The following is a 23737-nucleotide window of genomic DNA, read 5'->3' on the forward strand; positions in this document are numbered from 1 at the left end:
AGTTAGCACCAAAGGAAAGCACTCGACCCCCACCTACAGTGGGAAGGTGGCGAGTTCCAATGCCAAACGAGCGACTCTGACTATTGTTCATCTCGGAGGCGTAACTGCTGCGCGGGAGATCGATCGCGGTTATTCCATAGGAATGTGGAATTTCCACCGATGGCTCAGGACCGGATCCGATGGAGATGAGAGTCGCCCCGTGCTAAACCGAGTATGGCAAATCAAGAATGTGAGAGATGTCCAATTCCCTCACCCCTTCATAGGGACCTGTCGCGCCGAGATCGGGTTGCCTTTGCGGAGTTTCTGTACCCCTTCCGTTTAGCGACCGGCGTATTGTAATGGGTTCGCGTCGAGTGGCAATAGAAACATTTACACAAACAATGTGAGAGATGTGAATCAGACAGCATCCGAGATGTAGAGGGACAAACCGAGGCAGCCTATGGAGAATCCTCCGTGTTTCTGGATAAATATCCACAGCGGGCCGCCGTGTGAATGCCTCGGTAATGATGACAACCCCTGTCATGTTACCGTTCCTCAATTTGGCCCTCGGTGCTGGGAAAAGCGAACGTTTGTCTCACGCAACCTAAAAAACGCGAAGACGTCAAGAATAAACTGACAAACAAACAACAGAAATGCCTTTGGCTGGGAATAACAGAGGCACGTGCAAAAACTGGATACTCGTGAACGTTTCAATAATTTTTTGAATAGTTGAAAACAAAGTGGAAATTGAGGCAGAACAACATTTCTTTTTTTAAACGAGAGCGAGCGAGCGTGGCGGAAGCCAACATTCTTTCGCCTTAAAAAATAATCCGGAATTTGTTCCGAGCAGCGTTACAGGTGACCCGTCCTTCGCCCCGCCGCGCACGCAGGCGAGGTAACGGCCGTGAGATGACGTGTCTGAGCGCGGCTTGCGCTCGAGGAAGACGGATCCACAATTAGCGGGGGAGAAAAAGAGACGCGTCCTCATTTTACGCTAACTTCTCACCCGCCCGGTGCCTCCGTCGTCCCCTCCAAGCGCTCGCTCGTAGCGGCGCGACGGCGGTCGGGGGCGGTGGTTCGCGGGCCGGTGGAACACAAAGCGTGTACTTGTTGGGCCTCCCACCGCAGGGCCCGGCCTCAATGACAATAGGCATCCTTATGGAGGCCAGGTGGTATGTAAGCCGTAATTTTCTAAGTTATTATCAGCAAGAATCATAAGCAGTTACTGATTGATTCTGCCTCGAATTAGGATTACATTTCATGCAATAAATCTGAAACAGTCCCTCTAACTGCCCTGCTATTAATGAACCTTTTTCCCCCATTCTCTCTCTTTTTTTTTTACGTATTTACAACTTCCGGACACAACTTTCAACAAAACGCATTTCGGCCCGCAGCTGAGAAGACTCGAGTTACCAGATTGTTCGTATACTTTCCCCACATTCAGACAGGAAAGGATTTAGCTGTCTGTGATGGAGGAAATTACATCAGCCACCAAATAAAACAAAGCGCGGCGGCGTGCCGCACGTGTGTACGGCCAACGACAGTTTTCTGATCCCCCCCCTCCCCGCAAGACGCTCTTCCCCTCCCTGACTATTGCGGCGAGTTTACGAATATCGCTCGGGAGTGGCGATTGTCGTTCACGGGTTTGTTCAGAGAGGTCACGGCAAGCGACGCACGCAGCGTCAGCACGGATTTGCGCGGACGGGCAAAAAGCTCCCAACTTGTGACCCCAGCCGCACTGCGGTCTGCAGAGTTTAGTGAGCGCCAATTCGAGATTGGGCATCACACGGGATACCTGTGGCCAGTCCCGTGAACCATCTCCTTGCCTTTCTCTCCAGGTTATGTTCGATTTCGCCGATTCGTCGACGGACAATTGTAATCAGACACTTTTTGTTGTTGTCGGTGATTAGTCGATCGCGTTTAAAACAGGAGGTGGCCGCCACGACTTCCTGCCTGCTGAAGGCAGGAAACCCCCCGACAAAGCCACGCCCAGAGTGGCGCTGCTGGCGATGAGCGGGTAACGTTGCCACGCCCCGTCCGTCACCTCCCGTCCAGTGGCACAGAAAAGTGAGACCCCGCCCCCCTCCTACCCCACCCCCCCGTAACATTATTTTGTGATATCCGATTGGTTGACTAATTAAACAGATAATAGGTAGCGTGATCAGTTTCTCACAAAACAATCCGACTCTTCTGCCTGCAGTCGCAATACGAGCACGAGAAAAACAAGGCAAGCCAGGTGCAGTCAACCAAACCATCCACTTTGCACCATGGCGGGCCTTAATAGGCGCTCACTAACAACACTTGACACCCCAACAGGGCTCTAAGGATCAACGAGGGAAGGGAGCGGGGGGAAGGGTGGAGCAGTTCTGATTTAAAATGCACTGTATATATATAGAGAGAAACAAACATTTATTTTCCTCCGTCCTTTTTAATTCCTTTTTTTCTTTTATTAATATATCTCAGTGGCTGGCGTGCTGGAGTGTTTGTGGAAACTTGAAATACAACCCTAAAGAGGCTAATGCGTTTTCCACACAAAACGCCGGCTGGACTGGTGCGCTGCAACAAAAACCACACCGTGCATTCTTTTGCACTTAGAATGTGGTCAGAACGCGGGGCCTGTTTTTGAAAGATGATCGCAATAAAGCTCTTGAGATGGTTACTCCGAGCAGACTTTTATAATATCAAAAACAGCAAACAGAAGTATTTGCTTTCCCAACAGAGACATTTTCAGCTGAATTGAGCACCATTTCCTGATACATCTTGTGCACTTTTAAAATAAAAATTCCTCATAGGTTTTTTTATTTTTTATATCTTTCGCTTTGAAGTACACCAGATGTAGGGTACATCTGGCGATGCAAATATTGTAGTTTTGTCAACACACTGGGATACACCTGCTTTCACATACACGGGTTTGTTTACACAGCGATTCTAGGTACACATCAACCAAGGTGAGATGAATCAAGCATTTACATTTCTTACTATGTTGAATCATTGCCATCGTCGAGAGTAGATTCCATCTCAGAAAGTTACGGAGTGTTGCTCATTTCCTGTTTAGGTGCCCTGAGCTAGCGGTGGCAATTCTACATTCCTATGGTAAGGGAAAGTCACTCGATCATCACCAGCGCTGCTCAATCCACTGCTATTAATAATTATTAATGTGTCAGTCATGTGGACTGTGCGCGCGCACACACACACACACGTACACATGCACACACACACACGCACACACGCCGATTTTTCATGGTGTCACCTCCATGAAGGACATCCTCTTGGGTACATATCCTCCTTTTGGCGACAGGCAAGACCTTCATCTAGCAGTGGATTGATGGTGATTGTGATCATGGTGGCGTGACTCATCCCTGCCATAGCAATGCAGAATGTTTATCACCATCACAGGCCAAGTAAACAGGACATGAGCAACAATCCACACTTTCTTGAAACTGGATTCCACTTTCAAGAATGACGACTATACAAAATAATGGCTAGTCTTGGCCACTGCACCATCACCCCGATTAGCCGTTTTCTTAACGGTCAACATGAGTCACTCCACAGAAACAACCAATAAGACCTCCCTAGAATGTGGTACTCATTTGGGCAAGGGATGAAGGGGTTGAGTCATCTCCCTCCAACCAGGATTTGAACTTGCAACCTCTCGGTTTCCAGCCGCGTACTCTCGCCACTACGCGTAACTCTTTCATACAGTATTTAGAGTTTCACCGTCTGTGGGTCACCACCTTATATATGTAGAGAAAACCTTCCTACAATGACAAGTCACACTATTCAGCCTTCTCAGATGTGTGCTCTAAAGACGAGCCCCTCTGCCATTAATATCAGGCCAACGATATAATCAACCTTCTCTACGTAACACTTTGACTCGACCTTGGAAAATAGATTTCTTTGAATCTCGAACCGGCAAAGGATTTCCCTCCAAACGGAGATGCTACGGGCTCTTTGTAGCTATCATGGGGCGCGGGGGGGGGGGGTGATGGGGGCACCAGGGGGGGGGGCCCTTGGAAGGCCTGTTTAAGTTACACGTTTAAATTAAAAGCAAACATTGCTGATGTTTGATTCGGAGGAGAATATTACGTGCGGTGAGAGACACCTGCAAAGTGTGCCCAGTCATATAATACCCCAGTTCTACTCAGCTTTATTAGATCATAGGTGTTACTGTATCAGGGCACATCTGCCATTCATTTAGATGTCTGCAAAAAAAAAAGCCCCTGTACAACACCCAAACGTATCACATGGTACACATTGTAGACATGCGCACCCATAAAAAAACAACGTAACAACAAGGGCACGAAAATGCAGACAGAAAGAAGTGGAACCTTGACATATCACCGTCTCGGGCGTTAATAACCAAGCGTGTGAACGCTTCATAATGTGCATTTATAAGCGCGTTGCCACATGCAAGACAATGGAAACTCAACGCGCCATAAAAGTCGACAAATCTTTTATCAGCACCCACAAAACTTTATAGGATTCATATAATCGCTTGTTTTGTGCTCATTTTTCTGGCATTCTCAGATACAAAACACCTCGCGGAACAGCAAGAACACCATTACAATAACAACAAAACGGCAACGCCTTTTAAAGTCGTTGTTGCAGAGTTTCATAGTCGTTCCACGTAAAAAGTTTATCGAAATTGGTACAATTAAGCGTTGCCTTAGCAGACATTCACCTTTTGTCGAAACTAAGTAAAGCATCCACAGCCTTCTGGGACTGCATATTATTACCACCAGTATTGATCGGTTCAATGCAAGCATAACTGGACCGGTTGCAACATTTTAATGTCTGCTCGAACTAATGCTGGTGGACTGCCCAATGATTATCGGAATCTTTCTTTAAGAAATGGATCCGAGTCTGACGCAAAACTATAAAATCCACGAGACAAATCTGTACACATCGCCAGCATTTGTTGAAGTAAGCCTGACTGCTGATGAGACGGTCAATGTCACAACAGGTCCAGAGAGTGATTTTGTTAATTCTAGATTTGAAGCTTTCGTGACTGCAAGGATTCATATTCTTAGGTTTTTTAGGTAAAGTCACGTAGGTAAAAAAATTAAATTAATAAAAGTAAAATAAAAATAAAATAAAAATCACGACGTTTCGGAGGCAACACGAGCTTCCGTCTTCAGGTGGAACCGTCACAGCACGATAGCTGCATCGTGCTGTGATAGCTGTATCGTGCTGTGACGGTCCCACCTGAAGACGGAAGCTTGTGTTGCCTCCGAAACGTCGTGATTTTTATTTAATTTTTATTTTACTTTTATTAATTTTAATTTTTTACCTACGTGACTTTACCGAAAAATCCTAAGAATATGATTGTGTTAAACCAGAAGGCCGTAACAGCCAAGGGTTGTGTTGACAAATACTTGCGCTGTTCACGTGGAGAGACAAATACGGTGGTGAACGGGGCATTATTTGGTTGGTAATTGACGTCCTCCACGATGACGCTTAATGATGACTTTGAAGCTGTAGAAAGTTGTCCTGTAAATGTGGCATTTCTCCAAACAGAAGAAATTAAATATACATTTCTAACCGTACACACGTATATTTTAATCCCTCCATCAACATCCCACACCAAGCGCATGTGTCTGGAGAATGAACGTCACGGAGCAAGGGTTGGCGCATTTGTCACGCACTTATGTGTCGGCGTGCACATTTGTATTCCTTTAGTGGTATTTCTCTCTCTCTCTCTCCGCTTCACAAAGGTGGGGTGTGCACGTAACACAATGAACAACAGCCAATTCCTCTGGGCAAACCTGTTGCGCGTGCGTTACACTTGGCAGCGCCTCGTATAAACACTTCATTGTAAACATGTGCAAAGTAACGGACTGCTAGTGAAATGCTTTATACATGAACAGCACAGAGTTCACAAGATTTCGCTCCCCGATGCTGTTCAAAAACAGCGCGTTTACAAATCAATTTGCGTTTCGCGATGCGTCTCTTGTTTGTTGCTGTAATGCCACACTTTCAAACAATGCTGCGTAAGTAACGGAAAGGTTTTGTTTTTTGTAAGCTTTCGTGACTGCAGGGATTCATATTCTTGGTTCTTTCGGTAAGGTCACGTAGAAGGGAAATAATAAAATAATAAAAATATTAAACAATAAAAATTCTCACGACGTTTAAAATTTTCTTGCTGTAGATTTCACACCTGACGACGATTGATTGTGTTGCAGTCGAAACGTCGTGATAATTTTTATTGTCTATATTTTTATTATTTTATTATTTCCCTTCTACGTGACTTTACTGAAAGAACCAAGAATATAACGGAAGGGTGTCACGTGCAGAGTTGTGTACACGTATTTGCCAAAAGGCGAATGGCCTTAGTTTAACCGGATCGACTTCGTCAGGAAAGTGCTGTATGTAGTCCAGGCGGAAAATCGATATACAAGGACATCGGTAGTCCCGTGCCCCTGCAATAGCTTTGAACAGACTGTTGGAGGGCACGTTCTGTTAGCAAGCACCTATTATTAAGGCCGGCACAGCACGTGACGGCGATGTGACGAGCACGGCTTCCCTACATCACTCCTCAAGTGGCGATGTTTACGCACCACACCGGGTATTTATTTGAGGCTAAGTCGACCTAGAGTTCCCCCGCCACTGATGTTAGCCATGGCTGGGAATCTCAATCGGATTGCTGTGGCCATAGCGCAGTCCGCTCACCACTGCACCACCACTTTCCACACCTATAATCGTGTAAACAAACAAACACAGACGTACACATTTTGTTAAATACAAACGTACCCCCAAGTTGTGTTTGCTATATATGTGCGTATTCATTTTCGCATATGGGAATTGCCATTAATTTATTTTAATGTATTTCCATACTTATCTAATTGAACATTGGACGTGGGCCATACACAGTCTCTCTCTAGCAATCTCCCAAAAAACCCAATTTTCAGAACATTTCAAATTAACGTGCAATTTGCACCATTTTAATAATGCAGGTGGATCTACAACATCTTATATTTAGGGTGGTATTCAACATCACCGGAATATCAAGTGAGGCTGAGAGTGTTCATCTGTTTAGTCATTTATGTTTTAATTAATGCACATTTCACCCATCACAACTAAACAGTTAAGATAATAGGGCTTCCCCGAATTAATCCACCGACTCCCTGCGGGTCTGAAGCAGTCCATTGTTCGTTGATTTTAAAAACCCACCCCACATTTCCTATTTTTTTTGTTATCTATATATAATAAAGGAAAAATTTCCCGCCATCCACAGCAGCAATTAAAAGTCCATACTTTCATTGCGCTAAAAACCAAAATTTAATTGTACTTTTTACCGACATCTGATAATTACGACTCATATTTAATGCATGGCCGCAATGTCCTGCCACACTTAACCCTTTGAGTAAAACAAATCTCCGCGCGCAGCTCCGTCACATCGCTCGCGGGGATTGCGCCGTGTCGTGTCGCAACACTCGGGAGTTTGTGCATCGCCTGCGCTTCGTAATTCCCGACGTATACAGACGATGCTGGCGATCACACTCGCCTCGTAGGTGACATTTATTGTCCGCGGTATTATCGAACAAAGGGTGACTTGGTATAAACATAACAGCTTCATTTCTGTGGCACGCTGGGCAAAGCCGTCGTCAAAATGGTTAACTGACAATTACAAAGACATACATTAACAGTCTCGCGTAGAATAATGTACTTAAGTAGAGAAAGGAGTGCATTTAAGACAATGCTTGAATATATTAGGTTGTCCTGGGCCTTATTCGGACTTAACAAAAGGTGCATGCCAGTGAGTATAACAACCTTTAACTCCCCGGTTTAATGTGTTGCCCAAGAAATTTTTTAAATCAGGCTACACTCTCAAATTGCCATAGAGATTATTCAGGCACTTAAAATGTCATCGTTCAATTTATATCTGCGTTTCAGTTTTTCTTAGTTTTACTTTTGTTGAAACAGGGTGGAGGTGGGGGGGATATTTGACCGCACGAATATCAGAGCCAGTCCTGAGCCTCCCCTAGGTCGACTCAGCCTGACATTAATACCTGGTGTGGTGTGTAAACATCGCCACTAGAGAGACAAAATAGCAAACGTCTGTTAAGGCTATCGGGGGAGATAGATGTCATGTACTACGGGCATCTGTCCGTACAGATGCAGTCAAATACTTCTTCACATTGACTGCCGTGACTGAGAAGTGGGTCCGTTTCATCGTCGCTAAACTCCTTGCTGAGAAACATGATCTGAATCTGGAGGAGACTCAGAGACTGACGAATCGACCAAAGGTTAATTCAGACGTAGCAGATTTTTTTAAAGTGTTTTAGATTGATTTAACGTTGCAAATTACATAACCCTCATTGGCTATTTGTATTGTCAGAGTTTTGCAACAAAAACGGAAGACCCGAAAGCCAAATCGTGGGACGCTGTACGTGCAGTACTTGGAGGTCAAGGATCAACTGTCAACAGCTGAGGGATCGAGCAGAAGGAAGGAAATGATGGCCCAGGATTGGTGGCATCAACAGGACTGGTGAAGATGACCTCTTGACCTATTCTTGGCATAATTTACAAAACCAAAAAAAATTTTGTGCAAATATGACCAAAAATATTGACACGAACACGTGGATAAATGCAAACATTTGCTAAATAACGCAATTTTTTTTTTACAATTAAACACAAGCATGATACGTAACAGAAGCAACTTGAAGAACCTATTAAAATTCACATAGTTTTTTTCTAGATGATATACACATATATAAAGTGACCTGGCTCACACTAGAAAGTTGAAAATGTTTCTTATTGTATTACGCTAACGGAACAAAGACAACTTGTTCACGTTGCTAGGACAGACACATTGGTCTTGATCACACTGGTATCCTGAGGCGGAATTTGTTAAAACTATGAAGACTTTTTGTTGGGATAATTATCTGGGTTTAAAGTTGGTTTAAACGAGGCGGGGGTAAAAAAGAGACATCAATCATAGTTATTATTTCACAGTGATCATCACTTGTGAAAATGAGGTGAAAGTGAAGGCCGTTAACATGAAGCCACGATATTGCACGAGAATATTTTGAGGATAGTTTGCTTGCGAGGGAACACGTGTTAGTTCATTAACGGTTAATAAATTGTTTGTTTTTTCAGCTTAATTAATGTGCGGCTATGACTAACATACTGCGTCGGTAAAAACAAAGGTAAAAGCGCAGTGTGTGATGAGCATCTCACCCCACTGCTGGGGGAAGCACCTCCACTAGATGGAGCTCTTGAGAGCCTCTCAAAGAGGGGATATTTGTCCCACTGCTCCCGTACCTTACCCCACCACACGCGACCTGCACCCTAGCAACCAATTTCAACTCCTGGGTGGCCCGAGGTGGTGGTGGTGGTGGGCAGGGGGAGAGTGGAGGGAAATGTGAAAATTGCACAATTTAAAGTGGCGGCCTCTGTATTGCAAGCCCATTGTGCTACTACACCGGGCACTCATTTAAGGCTAAGTCGACCTAGGGGGGAAGGCCCAGAACTGGCTTAGATAATCATTTCTGGTGTTGCCCATGAGCGAGAATTGAACTCAGGTCACCGGGTTTGCAGCGCAGTGTGCTAACCGCTACACCACCGCTCCCAAACACACAAACAATCGCACGGTTAATTTTAATGAATGTAAGTTCCATTAGTGTGAGCACCTGTATCTGGCCATACAAATCCACACGAGGTAATGCATCGGTAGTGGTGAGTAATTCACTCTTGCAATCGGATTACTAAAGCACGTACCAGTTATGACTTTAACTACGCGACTTGTTCATTCCTCCCCATAATTACGTTCATGATACAAAGAAAAAATAATTCCCAAAACAATTGAAAGGGGGGAAGAGACGATCACAGGGCACAGCTTGAGGGGATGCGAGGACATCAGTAGCCACAGTATCCACTGCTACTGATGATGTGGAGATCTTTCCATAACGCCTTACGCAATAGCGGGGTGCGATTACGTATAAAGTTACAGTGGCTTCAATCGTTTTAATTGAAAACTTTGTTTTATTCCATTAAATTGTAAATCCTGATGATGACGCTTGGAAAGCCGAATGGAGATCACAAGAAGTCACAGCCACCTCCTCCTGCTCCTCATCAAAGATCCGACAACGCAGGAGATCCCCGCGAAGCTCATGGCCACATCCGCACAGAAACCACGGCAGATGCGGACACTGGATGTACGAATGGAAAATGACGGAGACTGTGGTCAACACCCAGAACACAAACACAAAGGAGGCGGCATCGCCACAGCGATGATTCACCACTCCGCTACTACTGACGCAATTGTTTGGGCTCAACGGCCTCAATGTAAAAGTGACAATTGTTTCCCGACGTCGACACCGTCCAGAATAAGTCTGAAGGAATCAAGAGAGTAATCGAATGACTTTATAAACACCAAACGTAGGTGTAAGTTACCTATAGGATCTCGAGCGCACGGTAATCAGAAACGGCGCACGGGAATCGCACGGAAAGCTCCTTCACTCACGTGCCTGCATGTGCGATCTTGTGTGTTGCTTATACAACGATTTGTTTCCTGCGATGTTATTCCTCTGCATTGAGAGGCGAGCGATAGCGCGGCTTTTATCTCCATTGTTTTAAACTGATAACGGCACCATTGGACATTTATTTACGTTGTGGCCCCGCATATTTGTTCCCGTATTTAGATTAAAACTTTTGCACAATGCTTAACTGATACCGCTCGTGGGTCTTACATCATAATAATAGTGGGCCGACAGACCTCACAACTGTCACAATGTGACACGGGGGTCCATGCAACCGAACGGGAACAAAAAAGACCTCACTTCAAGTTATCTCCCCGCTGATAACATTTTAGCCAGTCACTTTTAACCGATGTTATTATCGTGCTCAAATACAATGAGCAAAGCGTGAGCCAAGGAGTTCACTAACTAATATTATGTGAAAGTGACCCTTCCCAGGACTTGCCACAGGCACTAAATAAACAAATCGGGGCAAGAAAAACAGAGCGCGAGGAGCGACCTCCAAGCAGTGCCTCCCAAAATAAGCGACTTTACAAGCGACTGTCTGGGGCAACACGTTTACTCCACTCAATGGGTGATAGCGAACGTTAACAATGACACGAAATAAAACATACGCACGCCAAGTTGAAGCGTAAATGAATGAGGCAGCCGTAACAGAAGCAGCCGAGCACGTTTTTCCTTCTCCGCTTACAAGGTCTGATTGGGTGTCGCGATTGGCTCTGTAGGGGCTTGACGAGGCCAACCTTCCCCTCGTATCCGACCCGTCACAAACCCGCCATGACCGATTAACCGCCCACACCCAGTGCGCTATTTGTGCACGGTGCAATCTGTCGCTTTCTATCGACGTTCACGTATCTGACCTTTCCCAGATATTTGTCTATGTACCTCAGTCCTCAGTGAGTCAGCTATGCTATTTATTACCAAAGCAATTTTGGGAAAGTCAACAGCGGTTGTCTGATGGAAAAATAAAAATGGGCCCCTTCATGTGAATATGGAAGTTTGAACACTGGCTCCGGGTCACCAAGGACGAGGAGGACATTTAGACTTATTTTGGTTCCCGAGTTTGTCTCCTTTTGAGTCTTAAGTCTGAAAGACTTCAGTCTTGACGATTCGGAAATCAAATGGTGCAAATGGACTCAGCGAGAGTGGCGAGCCAACGGACAGCACCACCGACAGACACATTGCACTCATTGCCATCACGGGGAGGAGACGTTAGTCAACACGAGTGCCACTCTTCGTAGCATGTTATTGACGATGCAGTGCATTGCTGCAGCAATAATGGGCGCAGCCCACGTGAAACATGAACAGTGGCAGGAGGCTGGGTCCGGCCTGCACCATCGTTGGGCACGGATCACGGCCGATTCCTCACCGGCCGAGCCAGTCGGCCGGTGAAAGACTTCCCTGCGCTCAACGGATCCCACGTTTGGCCGCTTACTCGGGCCCGTTTGAGCAAAATGCACGGGGAGATTAGGCTCCCCAGGGCCGTCAACTCCACCTTGACGCATAAACCATCTCCCCCAGCTTCTACACGCGGTGAGATCCAGCGGTCCACACGCACGCACGCACACGCACACGCGCACGCACGCACCCGGGACGCGAAGCCATTACGAATTCAGGCGAACGGCGGCGCGCGGAATTCTCCGGGTCGATACAATTTATTTACGGAGCGCATTCCCGCCGGCCGGTGTCAGTCACGCCCGGGATCAAAGAAGACAGGGCCGTTCCAACTCCTGGCATCAATTTAAATGCTTTGCTTTTAAGCGCTCTTAAACGTTATCTTTTGTTTAACTATACCAAAGCTGTTTTCATTCGTGCGTCCAAACGGCGGGGGTGTAAGGGGGTGGGGTGGGGGGGTCTCGCGCCGTCTCTCGCCGCACATATTTTGACAGTTACCTAACTCTTTTTCTCCCGTCCTGTGACGCCAGCTTATCACATTTTGCTGTAAACACATATGCGGGGCAAATTCTTGAAAAAGCAAACAAGGCACGGGGCGCTGTCAGCCGTGTTTATCTTCAAAACAGTCTCGAAAAGCCAGGGGGGTAATGCAAAGTGCAACACTACGGAGGCAGTGTGAGTGTGTGTGGAGTACACTGCCTCGCCGTCTATTAATAACTGGGTACTCTTTTTTCGGTACTTAGCAAAACAAATCTCGGCACAAACACGCTGATTGCTGGCGCGGCCGGCCCCGCATGCAGTAAGGCCGTAATTATACACAAGTTGTTATCGTTCTGATTATGCGGGTTTTTTTCTCACTTTTTTTTTGTTACAGAATTCCGCTCAAATCGTTAAGGACAATAACCAACGAAACGTATGTTTCGGTGACGTTTGCACCTTTCCACAAATTGGATGACAAATGTTTCTAAACAAACTTGAGCGTTTAATAAAAAAAAACCGGCGTTTTAGATGATTACTCAAACATTGCAAAGTGCTTCTGGACAAGAAAAGTTCATAGCAAGACAAATGATGGTGTAAATCAACGGCTCTCATTGTTTTATAACAGCAATAATAATCATTTGAAACCCTTTTGTCAATCCACTGCTGCATCGAGGCCTCCGCACAGCAGCTTGCTTGTTTGGCCATACTTCACCACGCTGGTCAGCGTGGGCTGCTGGTGAAGGGTGGGACAGGTCACAGGACCGGTTCAGGTATCACTCGCTCCTGATTTTATCCATCGTTGGGAATTAAACTCGGGCTGCCATGTGACATTAAAGTCTGCGGATAGATCACGCAACGCACAATTGGAAGGATATCCCATTCGGGGGTTGAGAACCAATTATCTTTCAATACAATGAGTACGTACCACGTTGTGCGTGGTCAGAAGTGGTATTCTGTGCAGAGGCTTGACCTCCCACGCCGTAGGAATATGGAATTGCCACCACTGGCTAATGGCAGTGGCTTGAGGTGAGCACAGTGCCCCATTGATTAAGCGTGGAGACACGGAGACACATTTTAAACACAAAAGCAGACCTACACACCCATTTTAGCTTTCTTATACCGCAGAGAGCACTTCTGCCAACACTGATTATGGTCATTATGCACACAAACTTCACACATCTCGTACACTGGACGAACAAAAGTGTTATTTCACAAATAAGCATATACCCTTGTCCCCAAGAATTAACAGTGTGTGTGCTTAACACCTTCTCAGTATCAACACGTAAAGCGCACAAAGACAAAGATCCCCAATTGTAGCCCTCCCAGGTTGTTGGCGCAAGTGCTGTTAGCGAGCACCGGCGAAGGCCGGCACGGGCACACGAGGGCGTGGGTGACCTTCCTCACGCCCGGCCGCCTTTGTCTCCCCAGTGGCGATGTTTACACACCGCACCAGGTACTCATTTGGGGCTGGGTCGACCTAGAGAATTCCCACAACCCATTCAGAGAATCGTCACTGATTTTGGCCAGGAGTGGAAATCGAACTCTGGTCACCAGGTTTGTAGAAAAGCTCGCACGTAAGGCACTCACAACGCAAAGATCCCCCAGTATCGCCTTGACAGACTTTTGCCGCACGTGCTGTTAGCAAGTAGCTATGAAGACCGACACGGCACGCACGCGCACAAACACACATAGCAGGGCCTTTGGTCCGTGCAAGTTCGCGAGTGAAAACAGAGCGCGGCATTGTTAGCGGGCACGGTGAGTGCTAACGACAAAGAGAAGGGGAGGGAAACGGAACAAAAACCAACCCCAGAGACAGTGGAGGCAGAAGAGAGAAGAAGAAAAAAACACCCTCGCGTTACAGTTTGACCCTGTTATGCATTTTCGTTGTGCCGCTCGTTCTAATTAAATGTGTGTAGATCTAATGAGGAAGCCTTACTGTCTGTGTGCCGATAATGTTAATTAGATCGGCAAAGGTGCACGTTCACGCTTGAGGTGGGGATCACAGTCAATGTGCAAGAAAACGCTAATTACGGCTATCACCTCCTGTCGCCGAGAGAGCTGGCAATTTTTTTTTGTGTGTTGTCGGGGAAGGTGTGATCGTGGGGGCGAGATCCTGGGGCAGGCGAGCGAGGGTACGAGCGGGCGGGCGAGCGGGCGAGGAGGGAGCGGGCGGATGGACGATTCGAGGTGCCCTGCTGCTGTATCCCGGCCGCCACTCCTCTCGTTGCCAATGGCCAAAGTTGGGGGGGGGGGGCAGGGCGAGTGAGCGAGGTCACGGGGCCCAGACGCCTCCTGGCCAAGTGTTCGCTTCGAGAGTGCAACCGTCGGTCTGCCCAGCTGTTCATTTTATTCAGCAAACTTGTCCACTTTCTCTCTCTTAATCGGAGAGTTCTTGGTTCGCTGTCTGCATCGCAAGTTAAGGTGCCGGGGATTTGTTTTTAACTGCCGTCAAACTGCACTATGCGTGGTTTAAATGTAATTAATTACAGTGCCAATGATGAGGGGAGCTTCATTGTCATTAATTTAATGTTTTATGAGTGTCCAAATTGCATACGTCTTCATTGTACAATCCTGTTTGTCTCTTTGTCAATGCAGATGAAGGCAACCATGTCAGTCAATGACCATACTTGACCACGCTGGCAGGTTGAAGGAGGCCTAGGACCGATATCACTCACCACTGATGTCAGTCATGGCCAGGAATCAAGCTCGCAATACTGGGTTGAGAGCACAGTGTGTGCTAAACATTACACCACCACTACCCCCCATGCATTATAGAAATAAATGCATAGTTTGAACATAAATTTTCCGCCCTGTTTTTTTTATTTTTATCCACCACTGGGTTGGCTAAAATGAGGGTCACGTGGGTTTGAGCATTCAATGACGTTGTCAAGAGTAAGGCCCAATCAACCGACACAATAGCTTGACAAGCTCCACTAAAACACGAATGTGTTAGACCCACCGCACACCGCATGTGCCAGAAGTATGTTAAACAATATAATGTGGTATTTATTTTAATACTGATATGATTTGCGTGTTTGCTTTTTTTGTATATGTGTTTACTGTGTATTATTCGGGAACATATATACGGCAGTAAGTGGGCTTGGAAAATAAGAAATAATGGGTGAAGGTCAAGGATTGAAAACTATAAACTTTTTTATTTTACCAGGTAAGGCCCACCGAGCTATGTAGCTCTTTTTCAGAAGCGACCTGGTCACAAATGATAGTTAAACGCATGATGTTGATTATAAATGTGGAAGGAAAAACCGGAGGACCTGGAGAAAAGCCCACGCGACCACGGGGAGAGACACGCAAACTCCAAATATACAGGCTTCGTCAGGGATCGAACCAACGACCTCTATGTATAGCAGGCGAGGTAGTTAACATCTCGCCACCACGGCGCCCATAGTGAAGGAGTGGCAGCCACGGAGTGGAACGCACTCAGGAGGACACCCTAGGTGAAGATGGAGCGATGAAATCACGTGGTCTGCAGGCTCTAGGTGCAAATTCACATCACAGAGCCATGAGAGATGGCGATGGCTTCAGGAGGCCTTCATCCAGCAGCGAATCGATCATGACTGATGAATATGAACGAGTGCCGACGTCTGCCATCAGAACGTGGAATGTTACCACCTCTGTGTCAGGACCATCACGAGTGCACTTGAACCACGTGTTGTGTACGTGCCTGCACGTGTGCACCTACTCTGGAGGGTGTTTTCATTTTTGTGCGCGAAGCACCAAATACAATTAGGCAGTTTTGTGACAAAGTAGGATTTAAGGAGGCTTTAACAAGCCAGCCGTCTGCAGGAAATATATATTTGCCACGGTAAAACAACCGATCCCTTTACTAACCAACATTTCAAAGCGTCAAAGCAGGTTAGCAAGCAATGCAGTGGTGATTAAACGCGCTTGCATCAGCCACTCTCCTCTCCGCACCGCCAGCTCACGTCTGTCCTTTCGTGTGTCGAGCGTTGCCTTGCAGTCTGCACTGCCACTTTATTAAAATGTTTAACAAGGCAAATAATTAAAAACAGTGACCTGTGCTTGTTTCACCTGCGCAACACGCATCATACTCTGCACTAGGTCGCAAGTACAACCGGGAGCAACGGTTGCGGCAGCCTTGCGGTAGGCGTGATGTTGTGCTCTGGAAACCGGGAGGGAGATCGTTGATCGATGTTGATGATGGCATTATCAGTTGTGCATTTTCTCACTTAGCAGAGTGGGGGCCATCTTCCACGACTCCTGACGCAATGATATGGGCTCAAGCAGCTCAATTGTTGCTCAACATCAACATTAGCCATCACGAAGATGGAGTGCATCGCCTGCACCTTTAAAACAATGGCTCCACTTGGAGCCGCGTTGCCGTGTGAATTGTAGCATGACTCGGGTTTGACAATTAGCGTGCGCCACCCGGTCCCTTGGGATTCCAATGGTGCAAAGGCTGATATATGCGTGAACTTGGTTATGTATATTGTGGAGAAAGGATTGCAAGAGGGGAGGTCCTTTGGAAGACCGGGATGCAACGATTTCACGAGATGCCCGGCAAACACGTGTTTGGCAGAAAAAATGCCACCCAGCAGCAACAATAAATGTGCAGCTGTATTTTCGTTGCAAGTGAACCAAACATTGAAAGAAGCATTCCAGTTGAAATTTACAATGCATAAACCATACAATGCCGCCACTATGAGCACGTTCAGATCTCTGTTTTACTTACAAAATGCAAACTGCTGCTACTGTTACGATGATGATGATGATATTGTGGCATGGAGATATGGGAAAGATTCATCGGGTAGACGATGATGGTGGTTGTGGTGGTGATGATGATGATTATAATGCTTGTATTAACATGGAGACATGGTAATGACCTCATCAGTGAATTGATGATGATGACCTTGAAGATGGATTTTGCTGTCATTGCAGTGTTCTCCACGCAGTGCACCTGAGTGTCCCAGCTGGTTTCATCTCTCACAGGGAGGGTAGACGGATGAGTGCGAGAGTTGATGGGCGCCAGCTTACCTGCAACGATGGCTGCTTGTCTGATTTTGGAGACTTCACACCGCCTCCTTGATGCTGCTGCTGATGCTGGTGCTGCTGATGCTGCTGATGCTGCTGATGCTGCTGTTGCTGCTGCTGCTGCTGCATGAGGTACTGTCTTGCTGCAGCATGAAGAACCTGAGATATTACATACACACACACATTGTCGTATTTTATTAAAGTTACACTTATATTTGCGTGAAGGCCGCCCCTTGCCGTGTTGGTCATTGGGGTTGACTGACCATACTTCACCACACTGGTCAGTGCGGGTGGTGAAGGGAGGCCGCAGGACCGGTCACCGCATCACCACCCTTCAGGTGTACTTCTTATAGCCGTCTGGAATGCACCTCCTTCCGTTATTAGGAAGCTACTGGAGCTATGTACTATCGTATCTAGATTGAAAACTAATTTATTTAGAACTGAGTTTTGTGTTTAGATTGTTGTCCTTCTCGAGCACCTCCGATTAGCGTGGTTTGCTACGTACGGTGCGAAACAAGTTCAACACGCATACGTACACACATACACGTACACAAATCCCACTTTGCCTCTGATGTTAGCCACGGCCGGGAATCGAACTCAGGCGTCTAAATTGGTGGCGAGGGCGAGATAACCGCTCTCTCTCCACACACCAAAAACATCCCAGTGGGTGCTTGCACGGGAAGGGGGCAACAACGAGGGTAGGACAGGAGGGTTTAGTCGTGGCACGTGGTCAGGTGATGCAGAGGGAGCACGCGGAGGCAGTGATGTAAGGGGGCCCCCGTAAGATTAGAGTTCTTATCTCGGCTCCTGCCTTTTCGTTATGCTCTTTTACTACGTTTATCTTCCTGAAATGCCCACGTGCATGAGAGAGGACATTCACCGAGGACAATTGGGACGTTCCGAGCCGTGTTTGTGAGACTGGCTTCTGCGGATGCCGTGCTCTGATGGCCGGCGGACGTCGCGAGAAGAGGTCACGGAAGGGGTCGTAGCCACTGCGGCTTTTAGCATTATCGCGAGCTGCCACAATCGCGAATCCTAGCCGATCAGTCGCTGCACAACCGCCTCCGCAGTTACAGAGGACAAAGACAACCCCACAACGAACAGGCGTGTCACATTTTGACGTCTCAAACCTGTACGCTTAAGTCCAATAAGGAAAACTTTGCGTGTTTTTACGTGTAAAATGCAAAAACGCAAGTGATATTTTGTCACTGGTGGTCCTTGCAATTAACAATAATTAATAATTCACGGCCCGATGGTCATTCTACTCGTGGATGAAGGCCTTGCCACGCCACGGCAGTCATGGGAGTTGTTTGACCAAACTTCTCCACGCTGGTCACTCGCACCGATACCACTCACCACTGAATTTAGGTGTGGCAAATAATCACCCTCCATTGACTGGATTTGCAGGCTGTGCGGTAACCACTGGGCCACTGCTGTTTAGCTCTCTGAGTGGACAAATTGAGGGCAGCATGGCACACAAGATGGAGGTGATGCCACCTTTGTCTCTCCAGCACTGATGTTCACAAACCATGTCAGGTACTCTGTTTAAGCCAAGCTGACCTAGGGGAGGCCCAAGCCAGGTTGAATTAACATTTTCCAACGGTAAGCGAAACCAGAAATAGAGCCCCAGTCGCCAGGATTATCGTGCACGGTCGACAATTCCAATGCACTCGCAAACACTCAAAACGCGCAACGGTAACGCTGATGCAAAATAATAGTTACGAGAAGAGGAATATTCGTCGCTTATTAAGTAAACATTTCCAGTGGCATGTCAACCATGCCCTAATCTAGTCCTTCAGTGCATTTAATTACAACTCGGCTATAACACGCACACAAAATACTGCCGCAGCCAAACAACCGAGAATATCCCAGAGAAATTACGGAGCCCCATTATTCTGCAACACTTCACGTCACAGCGGCAAGGAGAGTTGTTGCGAGCGGCTCTTCATTAATACCGCTATTATTTACTCCCCTGCTTTATTTTCCAATAAGCCGGCGCAAATACGACCAAGGAATGCCGCATCCTGCGCGGCTCGTTACCGCCGCGTGCCACGCTTAATGACGTCCTACCACGGGGACCGAAAAGATAACAGAGACCCATTACTGTCCTCCTGTCGACTTTGGTTTCGAGGGTGGTGAAGGAGAAAAGGGCCCTTCTTAATGACAAGAGGCAGGCTCGTTATGAACCGGGCCACAATTGTTTTAATGTTTATGGACATAAAAGATCCCATTAAAGTTGCACTCACATGAGTGGGCTATTTTACCACCGTCGTAAAAAGGGGGCAAATTGCCCAGGCGCTCACTTTTGTAAACACAAGGCGATGGCGTTTACAACGCCACCGCCGCCGCCTCGAGTGAATAGGTGAGATCTCGCAGGCACCCCGCGAAGGTTTAAGTGTGGCGCTAATATACGCTCGGTCAGTGGGTTGGTCGGTGGGTCGGTGGGTCGGTGGGGACAGGCGGCTCTTTGTTGAGATCATTCTACTTGCGAGACAAGTTCAAATCCCAGTCGGGGTGCGTGGGGGGGGGATTGACTCAACCCATAACCACCCCACCAGGGTCAATATAAATTACAACCACCACCAATTGACTGGTCCTTGTCATAGGAAAGTGGATTTTGATCACCAGCTCAGAGCTGCAATTTGAGATTAGCACCGCTCCACACACATTGAGGGTTTGGAGATATGTTTTGTAATGCCTCCTAACCGATATTAAATATTATTCGGTTAAGACACTAAGCTCCGGTGCTCCCCACGTCTCTGTTACTTCCGCTAACTTCAGATGTACGGTAGCAGTTGGCAGCGGCTAAAATGGCAGTCGGCAGCGATATGCTTGTGAAGCTGAGAAATTGCGTTACTGCAAAACCAATCAGTGGCGCATACGGTAAGCTGAGATTTCTTGTCAACCCTTAAGAATGATGAATGGACTCTTATAATATGAATAAAAGTAACAACTGTTTATTTATCCGGGAAAGCGTTCGCCGAGTCTAAATACTTTTTCAGCAGGGTTCTTTGCTGGGGATGTTTGGCCAATGTCTTAGCCGAGTATTTCTGCAAGTGGGAGGAAACGCGAGTGCCAGGAGAAAACCCGCACGGGTAGCGGGCGACGACAGTGAAACCGCACAGATGCGTTTGGCCGAGCAGCTCGCTGTGCGCTACGGGCAAGCGGTTGCCGCTCACGAAGCAAGATCTCCCGCGCGATCCACCAACGCCACACACGCGCACAATATTTATATAGAATGAAACCCCGTCGGTTAAAAAAGCACAGACGCAATTAGCGAGATTTCAACAGCTGTGGCTCAAAATTTCACAACGTTTCTTCCGCGACAAACCCAAGCACACCCCCCCCACCTCCCCCCTTAAATCTCCCCCTTTTTCCTGTAAACTTGTATAGCACATGCAGCACGTATCCAATTGCAAAAACATCATTTAAGAAGAAAAAAAGACGTGGAGCAGTGTGGATGACAAACCGAGGCAGGAAACGTAGAACGTTCAGAAATAACACTGCCGCTAAGCTGTGACACTATGCAGCCGGCCGCCTGTTGTGTGGCCACCGCACTTGCCGATGTGCGAGAGAGTGGATGGATGGCGGAGGCGAGAGAGTGGCCACTGTTTGTGCAGCCGACAAGGCCGAGCGATGCATGCCGAGTGGCGCTCACATCGCACGCTTGGTCTGCGTTGAGACGCCTCGTGGCTTCACGGCGCTCAGACGCGAGGCAGGCAGCAGGTATGGCAGCAGCGACAATGACGTTTTAATCGCGTGCCGTTAATTAAAGGGCGTCGTTTGCGTTCTTTCACTCGATGTTTGAGCGCGTGATGAACGTCGGGCGGAGGAGGGCGTACGACGCACATTCTGGTCGTGCGATCCGACCCAAAAATCAATTACGAATCGCAATATTTGTTCGCGAAAACCTTCTATGCGTTCAATTTGCGCAGTGGTGAATCGTAGCTCTGACGTGTTCGTATTTTAGACATAACTGTTACTATTACACAAACACAAACAACAGATCCCCCAATCAGCCTTGTAGACAACCGTTTAGAACCCCACACGCCACCAATGTTATCCGTGTCCAGGAATCAAACCCATGTTGCTGGGATCATAGCGCGGTGCAAAAACCACTGCGCCACTACTCTCCTATAAATGTCAATTCATTCTTGCGGGAAGGTCAGAGCAGGTGTTGTCAGTGAGCACTTATTAGGACCACAGGATCCTTGATGTAGGGGAGGTCTAGCAAGCGCCAAGCATGCCTGCATTCAGACGCTGTCGCCTCGACAGATCTGGTTTCACCTGAGGACGGCTGCTTGCGTTGTGGCCGAAACGTCGTGAGAATTATTTTATTATGTTTTATTTTTATTATTTTATTACTTCCCTTCTACGTGACTTTACCGAAAGAACCAAGAAGATGAATCCCTGCAGTCACGAAAGCTTTAAATCGAAAATAATGCCTGCATTTCTTTGTCAGCCCAGTACTTACAGCTGTACTATAATAATGAGTTAAGTGCAAATGGCAATGCAATTAAAACGTTCAACTCTGCAGTTATTCATCATTGGAGTGACACGATTAGCTTTTTCTGTTACACAATGACCTGGCAAAAATGCCGAGTGCGGGGGCCCAGGATTTGAATCCGGCATCTAAAGCAGTGCCGGGCTCGGTGCTCAGACACGGGATTTAGTCACCCCACAAACAACGTGGCCTCCTCGTTATCAGTACATCTCAACGTTTATTTCAATGCCACGCAGACCAAAAAACACCCATTCCACGTTAAATGATATTGACAACTTCTGGAAACTTGGATCGTGTAGATGTAATATGGCTTTTACCTCAGGAAATTACTTCATTATATCGTACATTTGTGGCTAATGTAAAAAAAAATTATATTAACAATTAGATTGACCCAGTATGGTTTTAAGATGTCAATGGATGGAGAAATTCTTGGAAGAGTCAAAACGCTTTATCATTTTATAGTCACTTCTGTTCAAAGTCACAGCAGTTGTATTAAATGCCTCATGGGCAGATAAAGGCTTGGGAGACGTGGGAGGTTATGGAGCAGGGAGAAAGAGACGGCACACAGCTCATCATCAATCTCACACCACCTTGGACGCTCACCTTGCTGATGGGCAAGCTAATATTCACGTCTAAATGTGCTACGCATTGTCTGACAGTCTCATTATGCGCACACTCATATTCACTATGCAGACCATACTGAGCATCTTTATAAATTACAAAAGGTCTGAGCACATGTGGACGCATCTGTGTGTATGTATATATTAGTGTGGTGGCGCATTGGTTAGCGCGCTGGACTATGAACTCGGAGACCCGAGTTCGATTCCAGCAGTGGTGAACACTGTATATGAATTGGTCCTGGGCCTCCCCTAAGTAGACTCAACCTTAAACGAGTACCTGCTGTGGTGTGTAAAAATAATCGCCACTTGGGAGAATGAGCCATGGGATGAGCTCACACCATTGCAGGGCTTCGAGAGATGGTGACGCAGTGGGGAGGCCTTCCTCCACGGTGACGAGATATCGACTACCTCGCCTGGTATACAGGAGGTCATTGGTTTGATCCCACCCATGACGTCTGCATATTTGGAGTGTGCGTGGTCTCTCTCTCCCCGTGGTCGCGTGGATTTTTTTCTGGGTCCTTCGTTTTTTCCCTCCACATTTAGAATCAACATCACGCGTTCAGAGTATTTGGCTGCTATACATTTCCACGTGACGATGATAAGCCACTTCGTTGAGCTATCATTTGGGATAGCTAGGTCGCTTCTGAAAAAAATAACTATATAGGTCAGTAGTGGGCTCTACTTGAATTTTTTTTTTAAATAGTGATAGTATCCAGCGATGGATAAAGGCCACGGCAAATAATGAGGATGTTCGCTGGGAGTGCCATTGTTGTGAGCGGCACTGCACCAGAGCCACGTGCGGGTCGGGGCGCCATCCCTGCTGCCGCCTCGCCCCTTGCTACGGCACCACACGATCATCCCGGCAACCCAAGTTCGATTTCGTGATGCGAGCCGCGATTTCCAGTCGCACACGGCATCCGAAACCGTCCTTACCTCGGCCTCAAACGAGTTGGCGGTGCGCTGTGCGGCCATTGGCGCCGGGAAGACAAAGGTGGCTGGGGCAAGGTGCTGGCCACACCGCGTGGCAACGGGCCGCGACAGCCGTAATAAGCGCCACACCCAAAGCCACCTCACACACACGCGCGCGCGTATATAGCGTGCCGGCACTGCGATTAAGGGACATGCGCTGTTGCGAGCACACGGCCACCCTTCCATGAGTAGTTGCTGTATGCGACGAGCCGATTGCTTCTCATCACAAAGGCACGCAATCCAACAGCCGTGCCCCGCGAGCCCCGGTCGAGAGTGGAGGGGAGCCCTCTGAAGAGCAGGGG

At 47.3% G+C, this 23737-nt stretch overlaps 1 protein-coding gene across 8 annotated transcripts in view; it reads right to left on the bottom strand.

Moving 5' to 3' along the window:
• Positions 1-23737, bottom strand: part of LOC144730017 (forkhead box protein P1-like) — a 401316-nt gene that overhangs the window by 180437 nt on the left and 197142 nt on the right. For all 8 annotated transcript variants that reach the window (XM_078610465.1, XM_078610470.1, XM_078610471.1 and 5 more), the window contains one exon: positions 17346-17501. In XM_078610465.1, coding sequence (XP_078466591.1) covers positions 17346-17501 — 156 coding nt within the window. The remainder of the gene's footprint in view (positions 1-17345; positions 17502-23737) is intronic.

This window comes from Lampetra planeri, chromosome 34 (genome assembly GCF_965212315.1).
Source record: "Lampetra planeri chromosome 34, kcLamPlan1.2.h2, whole genome shotgun sequence".
NCBI lineage: Eukaryota > Metazoa > Chordata > Hyperoartia > Petromyzontiformes > Petromyzontidae > Lampetra > Lampetra planeri.